Genomic DNA, 24,292 nt, shown 5'->3' on the forward strand with positions numbered 1-24,292 from the left:
GAATTGTTGAGACAGGAGTATGTGCCCATATCCTCATGCATAATAGATGCAGATATATTTCACCTTTTTCCTCCATAAATTTGCCTAGTTTAAATACATAGTTTTGAATGCCCTTCATGATTTTTTTTTTTTTTTGTAGAAATGAGCTCTTCATTTTTTCTGTGAGGCATCACCCATAGCTCACACTCCAACTGGTGTAGAAAAGCCTAATGTTACAAAGAAAACATCAAATATATCAGAAGCATAGTCAAAGGAATACTGTCTATACCAAGAGCTGAAAATCCAGCAGAGATCCTGAATAAGCCCTCAGGCCGCTGGCCAGGGCAGAGCTCTGACCCACTGTGTGCAAACACCATCAGCAGCACCTCAGTAGCTCGGTCACAGTTTATGCTGACAGATCTGTCCAAAATTACATTGTAGATAAGGCCTCATAATAATGTTACATTGGAACATCTCTCAAGAGCCAGATTGCCCTAGATGATTAGAACCTCAGCAGTAACATGCTATCCAAACTTGTCAAAATGTAAATGACATCTTCCCACCCCATCACTGTGGAAAACAAGTCCTGCATTCCCAAGGAATGGGAGTTGTGTGGGACAGGCAGAGCGCAGGGGTCCTTCCCCCACAATGACTCCCCAGCTCCCCAGCCAACACATTCCCAGACTGACAGCAACAAGCAGAGCAGCTCCCCCCACGTTTTCACAAGTGATTGTCCTGTTATTATCTCACCAAGAGCAAGATTGCCAGGTGAGCTTGCACGCAGTAAGAAAATGGAGAGTTCCCATGAGAGAAACTTGCTGGAAGTGAGTTTCACGGAGTTATTACTTACAGATTAAACCCATGGGCTCTGAATGCTTGGTTATATCACAGCTTAACTCCTGTAGGAGCCAGCATGGCTGGCTCTCTGGCAAACCATGAGCAAAAGGACCTCTACAAGGTAATTTCTTACACTAGCAAATTTAATAATTTGCTGTAATGCCAGAGTTTCACTTTTTGGCTCTAGATGATGGCAAACTGTGGAATCATTCTCACCATGAATGTTACCAAGCCGGCACCTGCCTCTCCCAAAGGCCCAGCCCTGGCCTCCATTCCTTTGTCCTGGCACTGGATTTGGAGCACTCAAAGGTTAAGTGTCAATGCAGGGCAGGACAAGGAGATGTGGCCCCACTGCAACTTCCTTATCTTCTGTATGAGTCACTCAGCACAGTTGTGACAAACAGCTGAGAGCACAGCTAAACTTTTTTTTTTTAAACTTACACAAGAGCCACTAAATAACAGTGAAGGAATGAGTGTTACATGGCAATAAACCAAAAAATGTACAAAATATACAAGGGGAAATCTACCACCTTTGTGGCTAAAATGAACACATACTTTTAAAAATACTTTTGAAGAAAAAGGAAACCTGCTTTTGTAATTGGCATGCCATTATATGAAAGTGCATGCAGTTACATGCAAAAGTAAAAAATGTGGCAAATGCAAACATATTTAGTACACATGCATTTTCTGTACCAGAAAAAAAGTCAGAAGTCAAATTGAAAGTTTGCAAAACTGTTTGGGACTTTTTTGATTTGAACTCCACTGCAAGAGGATGCTAAAAGAGCCATCAATAAAGTTGGGCATGGACATTGCAGCAGGCATGACTAGCCTGCATCCACACAGGTGTTAGAAAGAATAGGCCAAAGTGCTTCCAGAACAATCAACACTTACTTTCATTAGCCTTAAAAATGCTTGAGGGGTTTTCCCAGGAAGAAAGGCAGTCTTACAAAAATTTCAAGCATGTAATGACAAGAAGTAGCTAATTACAAACTTGCCAGATGAACACACCACTCTAAGTCAACCTACCACAGCTGCCAATACCGAACTCAAATAATAAAAAATAAGAGACAATATAATAAACTTTGAGAATAAGGCTGTATAAAAACAACTTCTTGTAAATTTTTTTTAAGAAATATTATAAACATAGTTGTAAAAGCCATCTGAATCCCTTTTACATTCTAAAACATTAAAAAAATCCAACTGCAGATCCAACCTATGCAGAGTAGCATGAGAACTGCCTCTGAAGCTGAAGTCTTACAGCACAACAGTGCAGGGAAATCACTGCTGAGTGGGTGGAATTCTGTGGGACCCACCACTGGCTACACACCTTCATGCCTTTATCAGTGATCTGAACAATAACATAAGTTACAGAAAAATGTCACAGACAAAATGTGTGTGAGTGTGTATGTATTTTTATAACTTGCCACAACCTACATTACAGATCTAAGATAAAACAGACTCCTCCCCAACAGAATCTGTTTATAGTAGGAAGCCTTGAGAAGGCTCTTTGCCTGTGTGACCTGTGCAGAAGGATTCCTACCCCATCCCCCCACAGTACTTTTGCTGAGTGTCATTTTGGCAAATGAAAACACACCCAGGGACATGGTGCCTAACTCACTGCAGCTTGCAGGAAGGACAGGACTTCACTGGTGCTCTCCTCTGCCCCATGTGCAGTCTCAGCCTGCTCTGTCACACCTTTCTGCACTCATCCTGGCTGCTGCTTGGGCCTGGAAGACCCTCCCCTTACAAAGTGTGGTGCCCCAGGATACTGACAGCTGGTGATGGCTGGTCATTTAGCACACAGCTGTGTCTCATGCTCTAGCATATTCAGTTTATAAACTGCTCTCCAAATGATGCAAAAGGCTCACAAGAACACTGAAGCAGGCAGGCTTTTGGTCCTTGCTTTGCAGACACATCTTAGTTACATAAGGTAGTTTCCTCTTCCTCTTTCTTACAGGCAGTTGTAAGAACTATGGAAAAGTACAGATAACATGCTATTTTTGTTCAATAACTTGGTTGGTTCTCTGAAAGTGTAAAAGCATTTTCCAATCAAACTTGGGGTTTTCTTTTCCTCTTCCACTAAATGTGTTTTACATGCCCAGCTTTAACTGTTTGTTTAAATTCCCTTTCAGGCCAAAGAACAAGTTCTTTTCCTTTTCTAACTGTAAAGAAGACTTAGATACATAATTCTGAAACAAACATAACTGTCCTCCCAAACCATGGAAAAACTCAAGAATTCTGTAAAGCTTTTCCTCATTCCAGCCCATTTCAGGACCAATTGTTGTACTACTGGTCTCATGGGGGATAAAAACTGTCAAGACTCACCTCTAACCTGCCAGTGGGAGACTTCTGCAAACTCAACTGCTTTTTGATCTATTTCTGTTCTCCTTGCAAGCCAGTAACATCACGAAAATAAAGAAAAGGTCTCAGAATTATAGTTTCTACCGTGTTGCCAGTCCTGTAAGTACTTCCCGAGTTCCTCTTTCTTTCAGTTCTTTGCTAGTAATTGTTGGAGGCTTAGTAAGTCCTTCCACTGCTGCAAAACACTGTTGTACAAGGATCCTGAAAATGCCTGGATAGTTGCCACATCAGGATACCAGAACTATGTAAAACTCTTCCAGCTTCCTAATTAGAGCCTGTTACTTACTGCATTGTGTTTAGCTGTGTCTGGGAATTCATTTACGAGGTCAAATGCTCAGACCTCTTCAATATAATATAAATCATTTCCCTGCACACTGATTACTCTGCACTACACAGCATGAACACATTGTTTAATACAAGGAGAAAATTATGCAATTAGCAGATCTTCAGCTCAAACACATCCCCTTTTCTGAATCATATTTAAATAAAACAGTGTTGCTGTAGCATTTTATTGCATTAGGAACTGAACACCACTCACACTGCAAATGGCCAGGCCTTTCAGGAAAAGGGGCTGGAAGGAACAGGGAACAACCCCACTTGGGAAAAAGGGCTAACATCTGTGTTCTTTTACTCTGCATGCACAATACAAGCTACTGTTTTCATGAGGGCTAAACCTTCCCTATCACCTTACTTTTAATAACTTACAGTTATTATTTTGCAATTTGTTTTTGTCAGATCCTGTTTTTCAGGTGGGCCCCCTGAAAAGAAAACATGGGGTTTGTGCCAGGTCACTCAGGAATAGTGGGACAGTAGCTGGGAGGGCAAGGAATAAGCTCCATGTATCAACAGCCTTTCACTGCACCAAGCTGTGACATTCCAGGCTCTGCCATGTGCCCAGTGCAGGGCAGACTGGGCTGCCCCTTCTGGGAGCTGATGGACAAGGGTTTGGTGGCCAGCCCTGCCTCTCAGAGAGAGGGAAGTCTCCAGATACTGACAAAACTTATCTTAACATATGCTTTATGCATATGTAGTGAAATCTTAGCTTCAGTCAAGGCAATATTAAAATTACTATTGATCTCAAAAAAAATCATGACTCACTGAAGTGAATAAATGAAAGCTGAGAATTCAGTCCAAAACCTCTACTTCCAGAGGTAGTGTATTTCCCTACACGTACAGCAAAGGCATGTGAGTTCCTCTTCATTTCTCACATGAAACTGAGGAACTGCTCTCCTCTCAGCTGGCTGCCTCCAGCAGGTTTCTGAGCATCCCCAAGCTGGGAAAAACATATGCAAAAGCTGTGGCTTTAAAAGCCATGGCCTGCACTAGCACTAGACTCTCCTGCCCATCCCAGGGAACCAGAAATGCATATTCTGCTGTCCATCCCTCTTCAGTCCCTCATCCAGTCTCCCATTCCTGCATCTGAGCTGGCTGACAGCAGAAGAGGTAGCTATTCTGCTGTGTGGAAAGGATGCCTCCTTCAAAATACGGCTTTCAAGAAGTATTTGAGAAATTATTCAGCTGAAAAATAACTGATGTCTTGTCTGGGAATTAAACAGACTGCTTCAGACAGCTAACATATCTGTATACCTTCTTGTTATGACCATCCTTAGAGATGCACAACTATCTAAACACATCATTTAATGCTGATGAGAACCACTGACAGAAAACAATCCACTGCATTTTGACAGAAATATAAATCAGTCTGTACTACATACTCAATTCATTTGCTACAGCTCATAAAACCTTCCTATGCAGTGGGCTGTGAAGCTGAATAGAGAAGACATGACTCACTCCTGTAGCTTCAGCAGCTACCCAGGCCTCTCTTCTATTTGTGCAAATGTATGGTAGAAGTGGGGGAGTAGGCGAAGGCAGGGAACAGTGATAACTCCCTGACCTACAAACTTTGTGCTTACCAATCCTCTCTGCCAGGATTTAGCTGTTGAACATCTACCTGAAGCACAAGTCCTGCTTACAAGCACACAGCAGTGCCCAGGAGACAAACATTCAGAGTAAGACCACTGCATCCTGTTCGGGCTCTGAAGAACGTTTGATGTCACGGCGGATGCCAAACTGCATTTGAGATGTTAGTGGGAGGGATAAGACTTTTCACATCACTGTCATGTCTTCCCCACCCCCAAAGAATTTCAAAGGTTAAGTGATATCAAAAGAAACCAAAACAAGAGCGTTCGGAGTCTCAGCCACAAGGCACTGCTTTTATCTAAGCCTGCTAGTCTCACTTGTCAGATGATACCCCAGAAAGAGAAGCATGACAGAGCAAAGCAAAACACTGGAACTGAATTCCAAAGACGTAATATTTCTTACAATATCAGAAACTACAGCATGCTACCCTTTAAAATGTTTCTTTAGCTTCTCCTCCTCACTACCACGTTTAATAAAATTTGTTTTAGTTTACTTTAAAATTATAATGAAAACTTCCTTGAAGGGTGGCTCTTTGAGCATCACTTACTCAACATGGGAAATGCAGCCTTCTGGTGTACCTGTTAAGGACATCTTCAGATTGAAGGTCAAAAGCAGAACTAAAGATCTCCTTTTATTCACATTTACCTTTTAACTCCAGACATTTCTCTACAGATCTTTCCTCTTTCATCCTTAGCACAAGGATTCAGCCTTGGATTTATCTCACAAATGGAAGATACTCACAAATTAAATAGCAGTGCTCTGTCCAGGCAGTGCCTGAAGAGAAAAGGTTTGAACACTTTCTGACTCACCTCTAGAGAACACCTAGCATCCCTAGCACATTATCTTAAAAGCTTTTACACTTGATCTGTTACGCATTTGACAGTTATCATTTGCTGTACACCAAGCTTTGCAAGTATAAAGCATAATCTTAGTAATAGCATCCTCAAAAAAGAGCTAAGACCAATTAGCTTGAAAAAAAGAGAAAATATCACTAGCCAGCCTCTGAAGCAAAGCTGTCTGCTGCAAGATCTGGATGGATACAGAGCTCTGCAAAACTATTAAAAGAGATGCATTTACAATCTATCAAGTCACAATGTCGAATTTTATGTGAGCCCATGTAACGTGCAAAATATTTGGTAAATATTGCAGCATTCAGGATCTCAGCACTCCCTTGAACAGTGCACACACAGAGGACTGGGACAGGATGGTCCGATGTCTAAAATAAAGTCGATAATCAACCCTAAGACAGAAACACATCTACATTTATGGTAAGGTTATAGTGATTGGCTGTAGGAGCCACCAGGCATCCAGCCAATTTGCTTTTCCAGTCTAAGGAAATGCTCAGTTTGTTTGAAAAATGATTTTTTTTTTCCCTGCTGTGAAGAATGCATTGACGTCATCAAACTGGGTCTGTTGAACAAAAGCATGGATCCAGGGCTGTGTCAGGAAGTAGAATTATGAGAAAAAGGACACACGTCTGTTTCAATTTTCTTTTAGAATGACAGGGTCTATGCCCAGTTCTCCTTTATCACCTCCAGAGGAGAACTGCTAGAGGACACAAGTGACTTGCTACGAGTTTTGGTTTCCTCTGTTTTGTTCTAGGCTTTTTTTTTTGTTTCCATTATGTTTTCTTGCTAGTGTGGGGTTTTTTCAGATAAACAGAAGCATCTATGGCTCCACAGGTGGGTGTATCAGATCACTATTACTTCTAAAAGAAATACACTGCATGCCAGAACACCCTGATCTGTGATTTGATGTAACATCAGGCAGCACCCTTATGAAAAACCCCACAGGATCTTCATAAACCTTTCTGGTAACACCCTGCTTTCCCTCCTCTCTGCTGTCTTATCAGCTTTTCCACAAGCAGAACCTGGTGTTAGGGCGAACAAACCACTTTGTTACCGCATCATCTGACCAAGAACCTTTCACTACACCACAAACCTGGGTGATTGTAAGTAGTACATAAGGGTTTATGAAAAAAGGGAGAAGGGTAACCTTCAGTTGTCAGAATCTGGCCATACCACACTGCAACAAAGAGCCAATAGTTACAGTGGCTACAGATATTTTTTGGTCTACAAGAGCATAATGCAAAGGGTGGAGCAAGGTCACTGCTTTAATGTTTCACATATCTGGAAAACAATAAAACCACCATAAAACTGTAGTGAGTAAGAGGTGATTATTTAAAGACTGATGCTACTCTCATCATTTCTCAATAGTGTTAGCTGATGCTTGTGACAAGTCACATTACTCAAGAGGTTTGAATCAAAGATGAAGGAGATGCAATAGAGCTGCATGAGCAATGGATCACTCATTCTAGTACTTGAACAAAAAGTCAAAAGTAGCTTGGTTGTTCTAAACATACATGAGGGAGGGGAGACAAAAAACAGGAAAGCGAAATAAAACAAAACACAGACAGAAAGTGAAACAAACAAACCAAAAACCAAACCAACAATGATCTTCTAATGTGTATTTTAGGACAAAGGAGAATTTAAGTTTGATGGAACTACTTTGGTTAAGTTATACCACATTAATCTAATTGCCCAATCTTAGTACAAAAGAACTTGTACAGATTACTAATATGCCAAAACAAATCTAAACCAAATATTTTTTTAAAAATTTAAAAATCTGTAATAATTTAACAAAGAAAAATGTAGTAGAAAGCAAGTCAGATCTCATGCTTCCTCTCCCATTACTTTCCTTCTGGAACATAAATATGAATTCAACATTCTGAGGTGAGACCAATAAAATGCACAGGGCTCTGGGCCCTCAGTTATGTTCTATTGCACCTTGAAAAATTTTTCTTCACCTGGAGAGACTGGCTAAATTAATCTTCTCAAAAACCTAGCAATCCATAACGTCATAATACACCAACAGAGTCAGCTTCCTTAGGTGCAAGCAGCTTTCTGGAGAGGGAAGGAAACGTTTGATGCCAGTTAAGGCATGAATACTGATTCCAACTCAGCAACACTAAATGCCAGAATACTGTGACCATGTATGTCCAAATTTATTCCTTGGGTGGTTTTGCACAGACCAGAATTTCCTATGATCAGTGTACATGTGTAGGCCTAGGACAACAATTACAAGGGGAGAAAAGAAACAAAACACACACACACAAATCAAATCAGCACAGTAAAAAAACCTCAAAATTTTCACTTTAATTCCAAAATCTTACATTTTTAAAGGTGGAATTACAAAGGATCTAAAAAGTGTGTGTTAACTGCTCCTCGAGCTGGATCCCACCCAAGTCTTATCCCTGTTCCCGCATTAGGCGAGGCGCAAGGCCATCTGCTGGCAGAGAAACACCGCAGAGCCTGCACTGCTTAGCAGGCTGCTGCTGACACATAAATTGGCCTTTAGATGAAGGATGAGTAAGGGAAAGAGTCAACGCTGCCACTTTTACCAGCCAAAAAGAAGCTGCTAAGATGAGCAAAGATGAAAACACTGGCCTTATAGTACTCACTGATACCAACTCAGAATAGTCACACAACAAAAAGTCCTCCAAACACATTTCTCTTTCTTCATTATCTATATAAAAACCCCACAAAACTACAGTTATTAACTATGTAAGGTATGACTTCAAGTCATATGCAGATACCGTTGTTTTGACATGAATCTGGTGGCTTCTCAAACATCTCTCAAAGCTGCCTACCAAGAAAAAAGCGCTCCACCCCAAAGCAGCTACAGGCACACAGTCATCACTACCGGGGGGGCAGGGAGGAGTGCAAACCACATGCACCTAATAGACTCGAGTGACATCAGCGGAAGATATCGGATAAATAGTGCAAGAGGCACACCGAGGTGTCGCTGAGCCCTGAGCAATGCTTGCTGAGGGCCCAGTCACATAACGTTTTGATTTTAGGACAAAACACAATCCCCTCAAGTGATGGATTTGGAAACAATTCTACCAAGCTTTCTGCTGCAGCAACCATCCAGATCTGGACAACATTGCTTGCAGTCCCTACTCCACCCCTACCAGCACGCAAATTTCCACTAAAATTAGCAGCCTCACAGACATGCTGATTTGGGTTTGCCCAGTAGGAACTAGAGACATGTAACCCAGGCACTGCACCCAAGAGAGGTGTCTCACACTCATTATACTCCATACTGCCACTGGGAAGGGAAAAAGTTGATTGTTCAAGGGTACTCCAAAGGCAGCATCTCTAAAAATGTGTCAGCAGTACCTTTTGGTTTATCCGGAAGTGGTTAAAAAGACTGAAGTATTTAAAACAGTAACTATTTTTTGTTGATGCTATGTGTTGCAGCTAAGAGCCATACCAACCAAAAAGCTGAAGGGTTTTTGAAAATCTGAGTCATAAACCACTGAAAAATGGTGCTTAAAATGAAAATGCTGGTTCGATTGCAACCATGGTCCTCCCAAGGCAATGGCATCATGTCAAAACCGGAAAGATCAAAACACATATTGGTAACTAACGCCGTCACGTTATTTCTAACTCGACAAAGGAGGCCAGACTACCAGCATTTCAAACCACTGAAAGCTTGCAGGAAAAACATAAGAAGTGACTGGAAATAGTTACAAAATAGAAGTCACGGGCTTGAGCAACCCTTTCAGTAAGGCAGCAAAGGGCAGTACTGTCTGCTGCAGTGAGTTTAGCCTGTTCTGAGCGCCTGCTCCATTCTACCCACACAGGACTGCCTGCCCCAAGCCTGTCCTTGCCAACGCTAGAAAAGCAGCGTCTGCCCTGGGTGGGGAGGCAATTGCTCCGCCCAGCAGCTGAAGCACAGGAGTCGAATGCCTCATTCCCAGCCCTAAGGCCGTTGGCTTCGTGACCTCGGGGCCGTGCCTGGCATCCACAAGCTGCCGAGTACCCACTCTTGGTCCCCGACCAAGAATCCGGGATCCCCGCGGCGCCCGGGACACCCGAGCGGAGGCTCCGTGCCCTCGTTCCCTGTCACCGCGGGGCGCTGGCACTGAGCGCGGGGCTGTCCCGCCGGTGCCTGCGGCTCGCCGGGCGGCCGGAGCCCCTGTCCGGGACCGGATCACCGCGCCCGAGCTCCCGCGGGGCAGCGGCACCACTGCCAGCCCCGCCGGCCCCGCCAGCCCCAGGCGTGCCGTGCCGTGCCGGGGGCGGGCCGGGCCGTGTTTGCCAACATGGGAGGAGCCGGGTGGGCCGGGCGCGGGCAGGTCCGGTTGTCCCGCCGGGAGGGACTTTCGCTTTGCCGGAAGGTGCGGGGCAGCGCTGGGCAGCGGCGGCATGGGGACGGTGCGGGAGAGCGGTGGCATGGCCCGGGGGCTCCTTCCCCTGCTCCTCGTAAGTGTCCACCCGAGCGGGACAGCGGGCGGGCGGCCGGGCGGGTTCGAGCGGTGCGGGGCGGGGAGTGCGGCGCCGCCGGGCGAGGAGCGCTGCCCGGTTGCTGCTCGGCGCCGGCCGCGACGAACTCGTTACCGACATTTCAGTTAATTCGTTAGGTGATGTTTTAAGTGGAAAAAGCTCACCTTCAAGTTCAGGCACTGCTGAGGGTGCTGAGTGAAGGGAAGTGAGTGTTGTGTAAAAGGGGACGGAAGAAAAGGGGGATGGATGCAGGTGGCTGTCTCGGACACCGGATCGTGAGCTGTAGGTGGGGAGATCCAGGGACAGCCGGGGCTGGCCTCCATCCGTAGCCACCCATAGCGGCCAGAGACGCGGGCGAGGCAGGTGGAGCGACCCCGTACTGCCAGCACGGGGAGGTGCTGGACCTGCCCGGGCTAAAACTGGGCTCGGTGGGAGCCGACCTGCACTGCACCTCAGCGGATCCCTAAAACAGCGAGCTGGTAAAGCAGCATAAAAGCAAATGCGTGTTGGGGAGGAGTTTGAAACCCCTATGATAGTGGCCCAGGAGAAGCTAGAGGAATAGTCCAAGCCTGGCGACAGTGTGCAGCATTTACGGGAAGCAATAGGACAGGGCCTTCCCCTCTTGCCTGAACCATGCCCTGTGCACACAGTATGAGTCCCTGCAGCTTCTGAGAGCTTCGGCCTCGAGTCTCACTCTCATCAGTAAAGTTACCTTCACAAAGATCCATTTTGAACGGCTGCCGTCAACAGGAAAAGTAAGTGTGTCAGTGGCCAGCACAGGGATCTTCACTGGTACAGGTGCATTATGCCGAAGAGCTGTAGTGGCAAGAATTCTGCTCCAGGGCAGCAGATCTAGGGAGACCTAGGGACGTGGGGATGGCCGGGCCCGGCCTGCGCTCTGGTAGAGCTGCCCCTGCTCCCCCAGGCCTGGAGAGGGGGGATGAAGCAGGTGGCAGTGAGCCCTGCTGCATAGCAGAGCCACCACCTGCCTGGAAGCGTGGATGCAGCACACATTGCTTCCCCAGCCCCAATTCTCCCGTTTCAGAGACAGCTCCCTGGAGCTGACATTCGAAGTCTCTTCGTGGTTATATTGGTAACAAACGCAGTTTGTTTTGTGGTTTGTCGGGTTAAAATCAAGTCTTAATGTATAAACCACTCAAATTGTGATCTGATTTACTCCGTAACAGATAGTAAATTATTTAAAGTGTTTCAGAGAGCTCTATCCATGCCCCTCCACAAATTATCAAAGTATAATTAAATACATAGGATTTTCATCTGCTGACAGAAGTGTATATTACCTGTTCCTGTACAGGAGCAGCCAACTAGTGACAGAAATGTCAGTGTAGTTCAGCATGTTGAAACTATTCAGAATATATATAAAGATTAAAAATAGTTTCTTTTATAACACTGCTCCAGAATATATATAATTTCTGCTCTTATTTTCCAATTGTTTCCAAATTTCAGTATACCTTAGAAAGTCTGTGGCATTCCTACATAATTTCTATTTTTCAAAAGTTATTTGTTTTAATTAGCATGTTGTTTCACTGCTTATAAAATAGTAAACCTGGTCAGAGTCTGGCATATTATTTTGGTTAAACCAGAATATGAAAAAATTGTTGAATGAGACCTCAATTTTGCAAAGTGCACTCAAATAAAAGAAGTTTTTAGCGATAGTCGTGCAAAAATAGCAATGGTCTATGCAGTTAGAAAACATCTGAGTTCTCTCTCTAGAAAAAGCTACAAAACTACGTACCACTGAGAGACACACTTGTCTCAGTTTAGAGACAAATTTTAGGAGAAAACACTCTGGAATTAACATTTCCTCTAAAGAGAAGGACTCCAATAATCCCTTTTTGCCAATGAGAGAAATTAATACCAGGGGGTGAAAATGAAAAAAAAAAACCCTGTTTATTAACAAAGCAAGATACCCACAAGGCACAGGAAAGAAAAAATATTGAACTTTACACCCCACACCCCCCAATCCAGCCTCATGCCAGGAGGCAAAGATGGCAGCTGCTCCGTTTGTCTCCAGGATGGGAAGAGTCCACACAGCAGCTCAGGCAAAAAGTAGCTAGGAACCTGCTGAGCTTCTGGCTTTGGTGTGCTCCTCACATCAGGTGAAACTGGTGGGGTTTAGTGTCCTTTCTTTTGTTGGCTTCGTCTTTCTCGGGCTTCCAACCAGCCAGGCTCCCTGGACTGCGAAAATAAAACAAATCAAGACAGTTCATGGGAAAAAGAAAACCAAAAAGAAGCAACTGAAGAATCTCCCTGGAGCCCAGGGAAAAAGGTGGGGAAAGAAAAAAAACAGCTTCTTGCCTAAGCAAGCAAAAAACTGAATCCAACAAAGGCAAGGAACTAACAATCCATGGCACTGCCTGAAGCACGCTGGAGCGCGTTGAGTAAAACCCACGCCGGGTTCCCAGGCTCTGGCCCTGCCCCCTGGTTCACATTACAGCTACAGCAGCCATTTCGGGGCATACAACAGACCATTAGGGAATAAAGTATCATCATAAAATCACCCCAAGACAACACTCTAAGGGAACAGGCCAGAGAGTGAACTGTTATCTAAATATTTTGTAATTATCTCATATGACTACAGAGCAGGCAGCTTTCCGGAAGTTCAGAAGACGTATCTTTGAAAATAGGGCTCCAACCTTACTGCATTGATCTTTCTTCCTCATACCATGGAAAACTAATACACACATTTACATGTACATGCATAAACAGCCATAAAATGATGGGATGACCCAAGACTCAAGTGAAAAGTACAAGGGCCCCAATTCTGGAAACATGTCTGTGCATGTTTCCACAGTAACTACCTTTATCTTTGCAGTAACTCACTGAACAAAGAGAAAGTCATATTGTGTTACAAAAGAAAAAGGGGAAGAGTTGCTATATTTCTATCTGTCCAGCTCCAATTTATCCTTAGCCACAACAAAGTTAATATCACTCCCAACTCTCCAAATTGTGTAGTATTTATTAGGTGCTCTCTAGTACAGTACTTCTAAAAAACAAAACCCAACGAAATAACCAACCATACAACTTCCAGCCCCAATATATTTTTGCAATTTCCATGTGAGTCAGGTGAGATTTGAAAGAGTAGTGGACTGAATTTGGACAGTGAGTGTTTTAAGATGCTGGACAGTAGCCGAGGCTATTTGCTCTCACATGCACTAAACACACGCATTTCTCTCAGAATTTAAGAAGCTCAGGATGCTTCTAGTTGTGGGGAAATACCAACTCCCATTGTTGGGATTTAAACAATGGAACTGGATTCTTTTTTGGTTTTTTATAAAAGATTTTAGAATGTGAAGTACTATTTTTAGAGGTTATTTTGGTGCTAACTATGAGATTCAGCCTTGGTGGGGGAAAAAAAGGAGCTGGAGGAAAAATGATACTGCAGATTTTGGAAGCAGAAATTTCTTGTCATAGTGAAAGAATTGGAGTAGAGAATCCTCTTAAGATTACCCTTTGAGTGAAATTACTCTTTGAAAGGGCCATCCTGACAGAGCTAATACAAGGGACAATAATTACAGAGAAAAGCATATTAAAATGGAGCTAGTTCTAGCAACCCAACTTCCACAAGGCAAAAAAAAAAGCAAGAAAAATCTCCCCTCCTCCTTTTTTTAACACCTAGAAAGCCCCTGATGAGCTCATGCACTTTGGTCCATGCAACAGATGTGGAGTGGAAAAAAAAAAGGGTCACATTCTGTGGCCATCAGCCTTCTCATTCATCAGCATTTATATATTAGAAATGGAAGAATGGCTTGCTAAAAATAAAATGTATTATAAAGATAACAGGAGAAAGCAGAGACATTGTTTTTATCAGGGTTAACACTGTAAAGTTTTTAAAAAGTCCTGTATGCAAATTACATGTTCACACACTTTCAAAGCTGAGATTACATACCTATGAGCCATGTTTTGCAAAAGCTTTTCAGCTAAAATAGATTGACATGTTATGAAGATCCCCTGATAGAGGAAAAACTGGAGGCCTGAGAATCCCAAAATTTCACAAGTAATCAAAGAAATTAAAGGTCTTGTCACTGTGCCCTAGAAATGCAGACAAAAACAGGTTTAATAGGTGTCCTTACCAAATACCTGTTGGTGAAAGCATTTTGGAGGACTCTGTTGGAATAAAGGAGAGGGAGCAGGTAGAAAACTCTTTTCATTGCCTGGGCAATGCAAATGGAGAGAAAACAGAAAATTTGGGCTCATATGATAATTTTTATGGGTTCTGCTAAGGGTAGATGTTCCCAAGTGATTGATCTTATTCCTACTGACTGCTTAGTGCAATCTAAGTCTTCAGTGTAGATATGAAAACTATTTTTTTTTAGGTTGAGAAAGTTAAAAGAGAGCCTCTGTGAGTCATTTTAGACTGAAAACATGCAGCCACTGTTTGAGTGTGTGCGTCATAAAAAAGCACCTATCATCCCTGCCTTTATAAAAGTACCTAAACTGTTTCCTTTCTGATATTAGTGTTTACTGCTCAGTGACAACAGAAAAAGCAACTAAGGTGTACACAGGAAGCTAAATGACTACTGACTCTTTTTTTGGTTTTTTTTCCAATAAGACACACCAAAATTTGTAAATAGCAAAGGGATTGCTTTTAAGAGGGTGCAGAACCAGGAGAAAAAAACTTTGAAAAAATCAGGGTGTTGCTTTGTAAAAAGTCTTCACAGTTTTATCATATTCCTTCTACAGGAAGATGCTGTAAGACATCCCTACAAGCAGAACCAATGTAGGTGTTTGGTGCTGCTTAAGTGTCAAATTCTCAGAAGTGACCCCCACTTCTTGTAAGTGTACCAGGAAGTTCATCTTCGTGAGCAGGAGTGGAGGGCATCCATCTAAAGATGTTATGCTTCTGCAGCCCCTCATTCCAGCATAGCTCATTTGTATAAAAGGATAAACAAGAGGCAGAGAGCTTTGTTCGTGTGAGGGAACATGTGTCTCTGCACACATCATGTTCGCAGACATTTGGTAAAATCAGCAAAGTTTTCCTGATATTAGTAATTTAGAAATATGATTCCTTCTTTGATTATATCCTATTTTCTGCATGACTCTCTGGACATTTTCTTCATACTGCTTTAGGAAAAACCAAACCAGACTGGTCTTACATTCCTGACTGTATTTTAGTAATTTTTTTTTAATTGGACTATCTAATCCAGGGTTTAGTGAGACAGTTCTCCTAGGCAAAAGGAAAACAAATCACACTAATTTGATACATCCATTTGAAAACTTCTGTGAAGACTTTAATTTTTTAACATCATTACCCTGGGATTCAGAGGAGAGCACCCTGAAAGCTTTGGCAGCAAAGGAAGAGAGCGCACCGAACAGGGGAAGTGATGGGCAGAGCATCCATACCCACAGTTCCTCAAGTGCTAATATGCTCTTTCAGCTGCTGGAGCTTCACCTCCAGGTGCAAAGAAAGGCCTTTTTAATTTCAGTCTAGTAACTAATATCATATCCATTTTAAACAGATGGCTGCTAGAAAAATAAAATGCTTACCACTTTCCCACCTCTGTATAGACTAGAGGATCAAAAGAAGTGGCTACTGTAGAAGGCAATGGTCATTATTGGTTACCTCAGATAATTAGCAACAGATAACACTTCCTTCACTTGAGAGGCCAGTTTGATATCCAAAATGATTTTTCAGTAATTTAACATAAAGAGTTTTCTGCATCTAACTGAAATTATGGTCAGCATCCATAGCTCCATCTTATAGATATCTCATATTTAGCATGCAGAGTAAAAACAGGATTCCCCAGAAAATGTTGCTGAGAAGGCAGCAAACTACACCAGATTTATTCTTATAATTTTCCCACCTTATTCCAAGCTAGACCAAAAAAAAAAAAAAAAAATTAAAAAAAAAGGGTTTGGCCTCTTGGCCACAGTGTTTTATTATTATCATGAGAAGAGGCAGGGCAGGGACCACTAGTAAAGTTCCTACTGACTAGTAACAGGAATAAAAACAAACAAACAACCCCAAGCACTGTGCAATTTAACTTGACAGTGCAAAGAAATTCAAAGAAATGGATCTTCTGTAAATTAATTTGAAAGCAGAATGTCTGTAGAGGTAGGGTTCATGGCTTTAATATAGGCCCTCATACTCCATTCAATCCAAAGTAATGAGTTTGAATAAACAGTTTTAATAAGCGAGTGAATATCAATGTTTAGTTATAGAGTAACACTATTAAAGTAACTCTGCTAGCGCTAAAGCACACCTATAGCCCTAAACAGTTTTTTTGTCTAATTTTTTGTTATTCTCTCCTAGGTGTTTGCCTTAATTATTGAAACACAGTGCAAAAATGATACTGAAGTTCTAATGACATACAATAGGAGGATCATTGCCAGGAGGCAAATTACCTGTAACAAGGATGAATACTATTTAGATGCTCAGTGTTGCAAGAAATGTGGAAGTGGTGAGTATTATTGTAAGACTCTGTTGAGAAGTCCTTAACAGCAGAATCGCTTTGTGCAGGGATACTGAAGCGGCATGAGGTGGTTTGCTGGAGGCAGTGCTTCATTCTAGCTGTATCTTTTTTTGTTTCAGGCCATAAGCCACTCCAAAAATACTTCTTCAGCTCAGTGCACCAATAACTTCTCACTACAGACAGTAGTTCTCTCATAACATGCTTGTTACAAAACAGCCAAGAATTAAGATACACATATTTTAAAGAGGCTAAAAAAGTGAAAACACATGCTTTTGCCTACAAGATTCCATACATTCATGGGTTTTCCAATTTTTCATGTACAGTTTTGTCTGGTGTTTTCTCCTTCAGTATTAAATTGGAGGAAGAATGGGGATAATCAAATGTTATGCGTACTACATTCCTGAAGTGCATCTACACATGCACAAAGAATGTAGATTCCATATTTGGAATCAAAAAGTATTAGGGATTAAAAATGCAATTCTGATGTAAGTCTTAGAGCTTCTGTCTAAATGGTTGGTTTTCTGTCTCTATAGGTTTTGTTAAAAATGTCACCTGCCCAACAGATAGTACCAAACACTGTGTTCCATGTGAGAAAGGAAAAGAATTCGTGGATCACCCTAATGACTTGGAGAAGTGTTTGAGATGCAAATCATGCGATAGCAAATTTGGTATGTCTACAGAAATAGCAACTGTAGCAATGACTCTTCTTTCATCCAGGATTTCACTGAAAAGTCTCCATAATACCTGCACCATGGTTAGCATGTAGGTTCAAAACTTTTAGTGGTAGAACATGAATGGATAAATGAGAAAGTCATAAGTTTATCCTCCAGTTCCCTTTCATCAAGCACAAAGTAGGAAGAAAAATAGTTGGCCCATTATTTCTCCTTATATCTGCCTTTGCTTAGCCAAAGTCCTTGCAAAGCAGACACTGTACAAACTGGTTAGGCCAAGGAAGACAAGTTCTCCCTCTTCTTCACCCTCTGTTTAAAAGAGGGGTGTAAGAAGCAATGAGGGTTTCTTTTGTAGTCTTTCATGTAATTGATAATATTATTTGTTGAGCTTTTGACGGGGTACCCTTCCTTCTCAGACCAGGGTAAGAGAGCAGAGGAGGCTGCTGTTCTGCTAAGTTCTTTATTTCATAGTCTCACAGCTTTCTTGAAGGCAGAGTTCGAAGGGGGTTACATGATAAAGGCAAGCAGCAACAGCAGGCAAAACAGCTTCTTTGTCTTCTATATGCTCTATATGCTCCATGTACTCTATATACTCTGTTTTCTAGACGCTATACTCTAGACTCTATTTTCTAGACTCTATATTTTTTCTTACAGAAGTGTGGATTGTATTTGTTAACTGACCAATAAGATTAACACATGATTCTAGTTTTTCTTTTCTTAACCTTCCCTGGTCTAATTCTAACAGTCGTAAGCCTTACACAAGTGTTACATAGGTATTACACAGATTTGCGTATACAGTTTTTAGCAGCTCTTATTGTTTATGTGAACACTCTATCTAAAAAATATGAACAGTATAATTCTATCTATATTTTGTCTAAAGTAAAGAATTCTGTGAAAAGGTAACACTGCTGCAGTAACAACTGTGTTTAAGGTCTCTGCTACAGCTTTTTAATGTTTAAGGCACTTAGCATATATTTCTACTAAAAGTTAAAAAATCTATATTTCTATTTCACTTTGGTGTGGCTTCATGTATCTCAGCTTGTCCAAAGGTTTTAATTCAACCCCTATGCTTTGGCTTTCCTCTGGGCCTGAGTCCAGAGGAGCTTTCACTCCAACAATTATTAAAATTGTTGTCATTTGAAGCACTCAAGATGTTGTGTGGGATACATGTATAAGAGTATAAAGTAAGCCCTGCTGGGTCAGACCAGTGGCCTACCTACCCCAGTATTCTGCATTCAGCAGGGGAGGCAAGAGGTGCTATTTAGAGATAACACAAACAAACCTGTCTGTTTTCTGTGGTCTTTTCCCTACAGTCTATCAGCACCCACAGCTGTGGGAAAGGACATTAGAAGATCCATCCCTACCTAGTCATTTTAGTGTCTATTCATGAGCCCTTTGTTCATGAACCTGCTGAGTGACAGCAGAAGTTCACTACCTGTTGCATAAATACCCATCACAGATCTCTCTTTTTTTTTTTTAATCCATTAAACTTACCTCCTACAAGTTCCACCAGGTGTCCTGTAGATCTGCTCTACCTGGATTTAGGGAATGATAGTTCTTCATTCCTCATACCCAAAATCAAGTTTAGTGAGAGACAGTTCTGGACTCCAATATGGTTGCACTCAGATCACCTGTTGGAATATCAATCTCTGGTGCTCTCCCCTTCCTTTAGGACCTCAATATGGATAGAAAACTTTCCTCCCATTTGCTAGTGTAATAAGCATTTTTGCATGGGTGATGAAATTGGCTGGAGCGAAACAATTCAGTATTTTATATGGTGTCACAATTATTTAAACTGAAGGGAGGACAAGGGTAATGGGATGGCTAGTCACAATATTCCATAGACAATAACATAGTTGAGGAGAACTCAGTAGACTGACATTAGGCAAGAGGAAAATTACCACAGAAGTTCCATGCAAACCATTCTTATGCAAACCGTTCATGTTTGCTTTTTCTGTGAGTTGCTTCAGCAATGGTTTCACAGCAGAGCTTCATCAAATTTTGAAACATAAAGTGGTTTCAAATTACAGCAGGGCACTGAATTTAGTAACTCAAAAATTTGTTTTATTTTTATATGCCTATGAAAATAGTAGGTAGATACAGTAATTTTTAATGCAGTATTTTTTTCATAGATGGAGATAGCATCATTGTATACACTGAGGATAGGAGAAAATTAATTAATTTGTTTGATCCTTAAGAAGAATACTTAACATGGATATGTTAGCTAAAAAGAGAGAGTGGAATTGGAGGTCTCAAGAAAAGGTAAAACTTGTTGTCTGTCAGGGAGTGCAAAGAACCCATCTCCATTATCAAGAGGGGAGATTGGCTGTGTGGTCTTCTGAGTTTCCTTCTGGCTTTACACTTCTGAATGGGAAAAAGAAGTTGGGATTCAGCAGTGCCGAATGAGTCCTGTTCTAGTGAGAACTTTATAGTGTGATCAGTTTTCTGAGCTCTCGTCCAGCAGAGGTCTCTCTGACAGCTCCATATTCCCAGTGCTCTGGCAGCCCGGCTCCATAAAAAGCTGTGTGACGTATCATAAAGTTAAGCCTCGCCAGTGCCAGCAGAGGTAGAGCTAGCAGCAAGTCTGAGAACAAGAACTTGTGGGCAGAAATCTGCTTTTTCAAACTAATACACTTTAAGGAATTCATTTTTAGGTTTGGAGATTGCAAAGAACTGTACCCCAGTAGAGGACACGAAATGTGCCTGTGTAAAGAACCATTTTTGCAATGGTTCTCTATCATGTTCGGTTTGCAGTCCATGTACCACGTAAGTTCATGCCTTCATCACTACATATGAAATTGTTAATAGGTAATCACATTTTTTTCCAGCTGGTTTCAAGACAGAGGCTAAGGTAATCTATAACCTCAGGGAAAGCATACTAATTTTCCTTTGTACCTGAGCTGACTTAGTTCAGTCAACTCAATTTGCAGCCATGAAGGCTTTCCAAAGGCATGCAGAAAAGCTTATATATTCACTGAGTCTGTATATGCTTTTTAAAAAGTGTAATAAATCATCTGAGCTTCCCTGTTGTCTTTGTGTGATCTACTGTTACATTGAAAAATAATTTCATACATTTTCCCGCTGCCACAAATTTCCATGCCGTTTTCATACCTATTGAATTCCAAAACCCAAGATCTTGCTATATGAAAGATTTTGCTGATAAAACGTTAGAAGATTTTGATTTGCTCTCTTCACAGTTTACAGAGAGAAAAAAAATCTCATAATAATTTCTGTTCCTATTTTCTGCAGATGTGAAAGTGGTGTAATTGAAAAACAATGTACTTCAACTTCAGACACTCTGTGTGGAACAAAAGGTACCATTATAAAGCACAGCAGGGTCCAGCATGTGCTGTAGTTTGAGAGGCAACTGCAATTGTCCTGTTCTACCCACTGGCCATAGCGATTCCTGACAGCTCGGGGCATCAGTCCTCCTGGGCCCTGCAGAGTATGATTTTCCCTTGATCACCGTGCAGGTGTAGGAGCTGTTGCTCCTTTTTAGGGGCAACTCATGATAGGTATGTCTTTAAGATACTTGGCTTCTGTGGTTAGGAAACAACAGGAGGACTTTTAAAATCTGACACAATCTTGTTTAAAATTTGGTGTGCTGCTGTATTGCATTTCTTGAGTTAACTTTCATGTAAATTTTCCAATGTTCCAACAGAACCAGGAACACTGTTGTGGGCCATTATTTTGGTAGCTATGGTAGTACTACTAGCAACAACTGGAGCAATATTCTTGTGTAAGTGATTCCCTATTACTTTTTCCTGTTATACTCTTAATAAGATATTCAGCTGCTTACTCAGATACAATTTTATATTCATGGAGTCCAAAGGCAAGATATCCTGCCTTGGATTTAAAAAATGCTTTTTTTGTTTCAGGCATGAAAAAACAGAAGGGTCTTACAATCAACCAAAATAAAGGAGTTTACAAACCAAAGCCTTATGTAAGTATTGTTGTTTAGATCATAAAAAACTCAGCTTAATGCAAAGAACTTTTTTCCATTTAAATTACATTGGGACTCCCCAAACATTGTGTGCTTCTCTTCTATGACATGAATGAAGTAAATTTCACCACGAGGACTCTTTTGGGAGAAATAAAAGAAACCCTGTACTTCTTCAGGATTGTTGGAATGCTTCCTAATCACATGACCAAGATCAAAACTTCATAAATCATCAGGCTTCCACCAACCCAGGATATTCCCATCCCCATGCATAATTTTAGGCAATAGCAATTTTGAGGTGATTCCCCAAATTTAACCAAGTCAAAAGAGGTCTATCTGTCTGGTCTCTCACTCTCAAAACAGGAGTCATGGAGAAAACTAAAAGAAAATTAAAGTGTCATGAAATGTATTTATCCTCTTATACAAAGCTGGTGTTTTACAATACTTGTTTCTACTTACTTCTCTCTTGCTTTTTTTTCAGGAGAACATACCTCTCATAGACACAGGTAAGAGACAAGTAATTTCTCAAAATTCAGTAGAAAGAAAAAACAGAGATATAGATACATAACTCCTAAACTAACAAAAAAGAGTATTTTTGTGTAGACTTTGCCACTGTCCAGACCTGTCATTCCTGCACAAAAGCAAACACTTACTAAAGAAATGCCAGCTTATATAATGCTCATCAAAGCATTTGGTGGCATCATGGAAGTCTTGCCTCAGAAGGAATTTCTGTTGTATAGCAAGCAATTACTCATTTTCTCCAAGTGAATTTCAGTTCTATATGTAGGATGGACACTAGGAGACAGTAAACTGTGTTTCTATAATAATGGAAAATGATGATAAGGGAGCAGTCCTACATGGAACAGTGGGACTGAAGATTCACAAACCTACATTATGTTCAGGGGCAAATCCACAGGAGTGATATACAACAGGAAAAGAATACAAGCTCTAAGACTGTATCACAACAGAAGAGTTGTCCTGTTTTAGGACCTCTCCCAAGACTTTTGAGAAAAACAGGTACGTGAGAGGTGACCCCACTTTAATGATAGAGAAGGACAGAATAGGTTACAGAGGAAACTGATACTCTGTTTTAGGTGGTAGAAAGCAATATGGATGGCAAGCCTAAATCTTTGAAATACATAGCATTTGCTAGGAACATGTTAAAACAGACCTGCCATGTATTGTAAAATCATAAAACATACTGAATCATGAATACCTGAAACTTAATCTGGTTTGGATAGGAGAAGTATCAAATCTGAGTGCAGGTGATAAAACCCAGTAAGATACAAGTGCCAGGTGCATTCATTTCCTTTCACACTCCTAGATGCTGACCTGAGCAGCCACATTGCTGGTATTGTGGCAGAGATGACACACGCAGAAGTCAAGAAATTTGTTCGTCACCACCATGTATCAGAACCTGCCATAGACCAAATCATTCAGGATTATCCTGGTGATACATCTGAACAGAAGATTAGGCTGCTTCGAGTCTGGTATCAAAGACATGGGATGAAGGGAGCCTATGGAACCCTAATAAGCAGCCTGAGAGAGTTAAAAATGTGTGCTGCAGCTGATAAAATTGAGGAAAAACTGAAGGCAGCTATTTCCAGCTCTCAGGAAGGGGGACAGTCTTACAATCGTGACACTGAGCAAAGCAAAACTTGCACTCATGAAGATAGAAACTCTAACAATGATAGTGCTGAGCTAAGTAAATCCTATACTGTTAGTTTGGAAGAGACATAGCACAGAGTAATTTGAAAATTATTTCCAAATGAGTATTTTTCTAATATAAATAACAAAGCTTTAAAATGGCATTTTCATTGGCAGTTCTGATTGAACTCAAGTAAGTTATTATATGCAAAAGGAATAACTACAAATTTTTTAGCAATATCCTTTAAAAAAGGTTTTAGCCTTTTTTGGTTGTTAAGGAATGGAAGACGTTTTACGACTTGTTTACTACAAGGCGCAGTATAAGACTCCAGCTATAGGATTCATTACAAGAGGAAAAAAGTTGTCATTATTTGGAGAAAAGATGTTGTTTAAATGCATGGTCCTGCATTATTTAATTAATGTAAGGTTTTGCTTGCATTAAAAATGCAGGATGTGCCTTTTTTTTGAAGGGAAAACTCTGGTGTTATGAGTCTACAAAGCGTACCAGGAAGAGTACTTGAAAAAAAAGAAGTTAATTGCTTTACACCTGATTAATTTGAAATATAGGTGTTGCTGTGTAGATTCTACTCTGCTGCAAGTACCATTTCTATCTTTTCTAAAAGCACTTCTGTGTGTATACTGAGTTTTTCATATGTGTGCAAGTTCTCTATATAAAAAGCTCCCAGTTCTAGGTAAAAATTATCTTTGTTGTTCTCAGCAATGTTTATAAGCCTCTTCTAATGTTAGAACCCTTCAAAGAAATAGGAGCTGAAGCAGCACAATAGAACCATGATTTCTGGAAGGCAACCTGCAGAGTGTATGAAGCTTTTGTAATGCAGAAACTGATAAAATGAAAGCATCTTTGCCATAAAAAAAAAATCTGCATAATACATGACTTCTGTTTTTCTTATCATGCAGTATATAGATGCCATGTTTAGGTTTGCTTTTACTCAGTTTAGCAAATCAGAAAAAAGGAGATCATTCTCATGGAAACACCTTACCTTTCTTCCATCACAAAGCGCAGAGGACTCGGCTCCTAAATTCAAACACCAGCATAGTGCTGGGAGGTTTGCTGTGAGCCCTTTCCCTCGCACACACCCATTTGTGCAAATCTCACAAAGTCTTTCAACAGAAGGGGAGACTTTGCTGCAAAGGTTTTATTTTCCCAGGTCACACAGTAGGAAAGATGACTTTCTTTGGCTCTGTCATCAGTTC

At 41.2% G+C, this 24,292-nt stretch overlaps 1 protein-coding gene across 1 annotated transcript; it reads left to right on the top strand.

Moving 5' to 3' along the window:
• Nucleotides 1-10,175: 10,175 nt before the first annotated feature.
• On the top strand, nucleotides 10,176-23,967 carry FAS (Fas cell surface death receptor; the record flags this gene model as incomplete). Its single annotated transcript, XM_042018501.1, has 9 exons — nucleotides 10,176-10,367; nucleotides 16,660-16,807; nucleotides 17,353-17,487; nucleotides 20,145-20,256; nucleotides 20,740-20,804; nucleotides 21,152-21,229; nucleotides 21,369-21,433; nucleotides 21,912-21,936; nucleotides 22,755-23,967. Coding segments are annotated over 9 exons (1,236 nt in total), but the record flags the coding sequence as incomplete, so codon positions are not given.
• Between the last annotated feature and the right edge of the window lie 325 nt (nucleotides 23,968-24,292).

The sequence above is a fragment of the Corvus kubaryi genome, unplaced genomic scaffold, assembly GCF_017639235.1.
Source record: "Corvus kubaryi isolate FWS band 111438036 unplaced genomic scaffold, C.kubaryi_AGA036_p1.0 138, whole genome shotgun sequence".
NCBI lineage: Eukaryota > Metazoa > Chordata > Aves > Passeriformes > Corvidae > Corvus > Corvus kubaryi.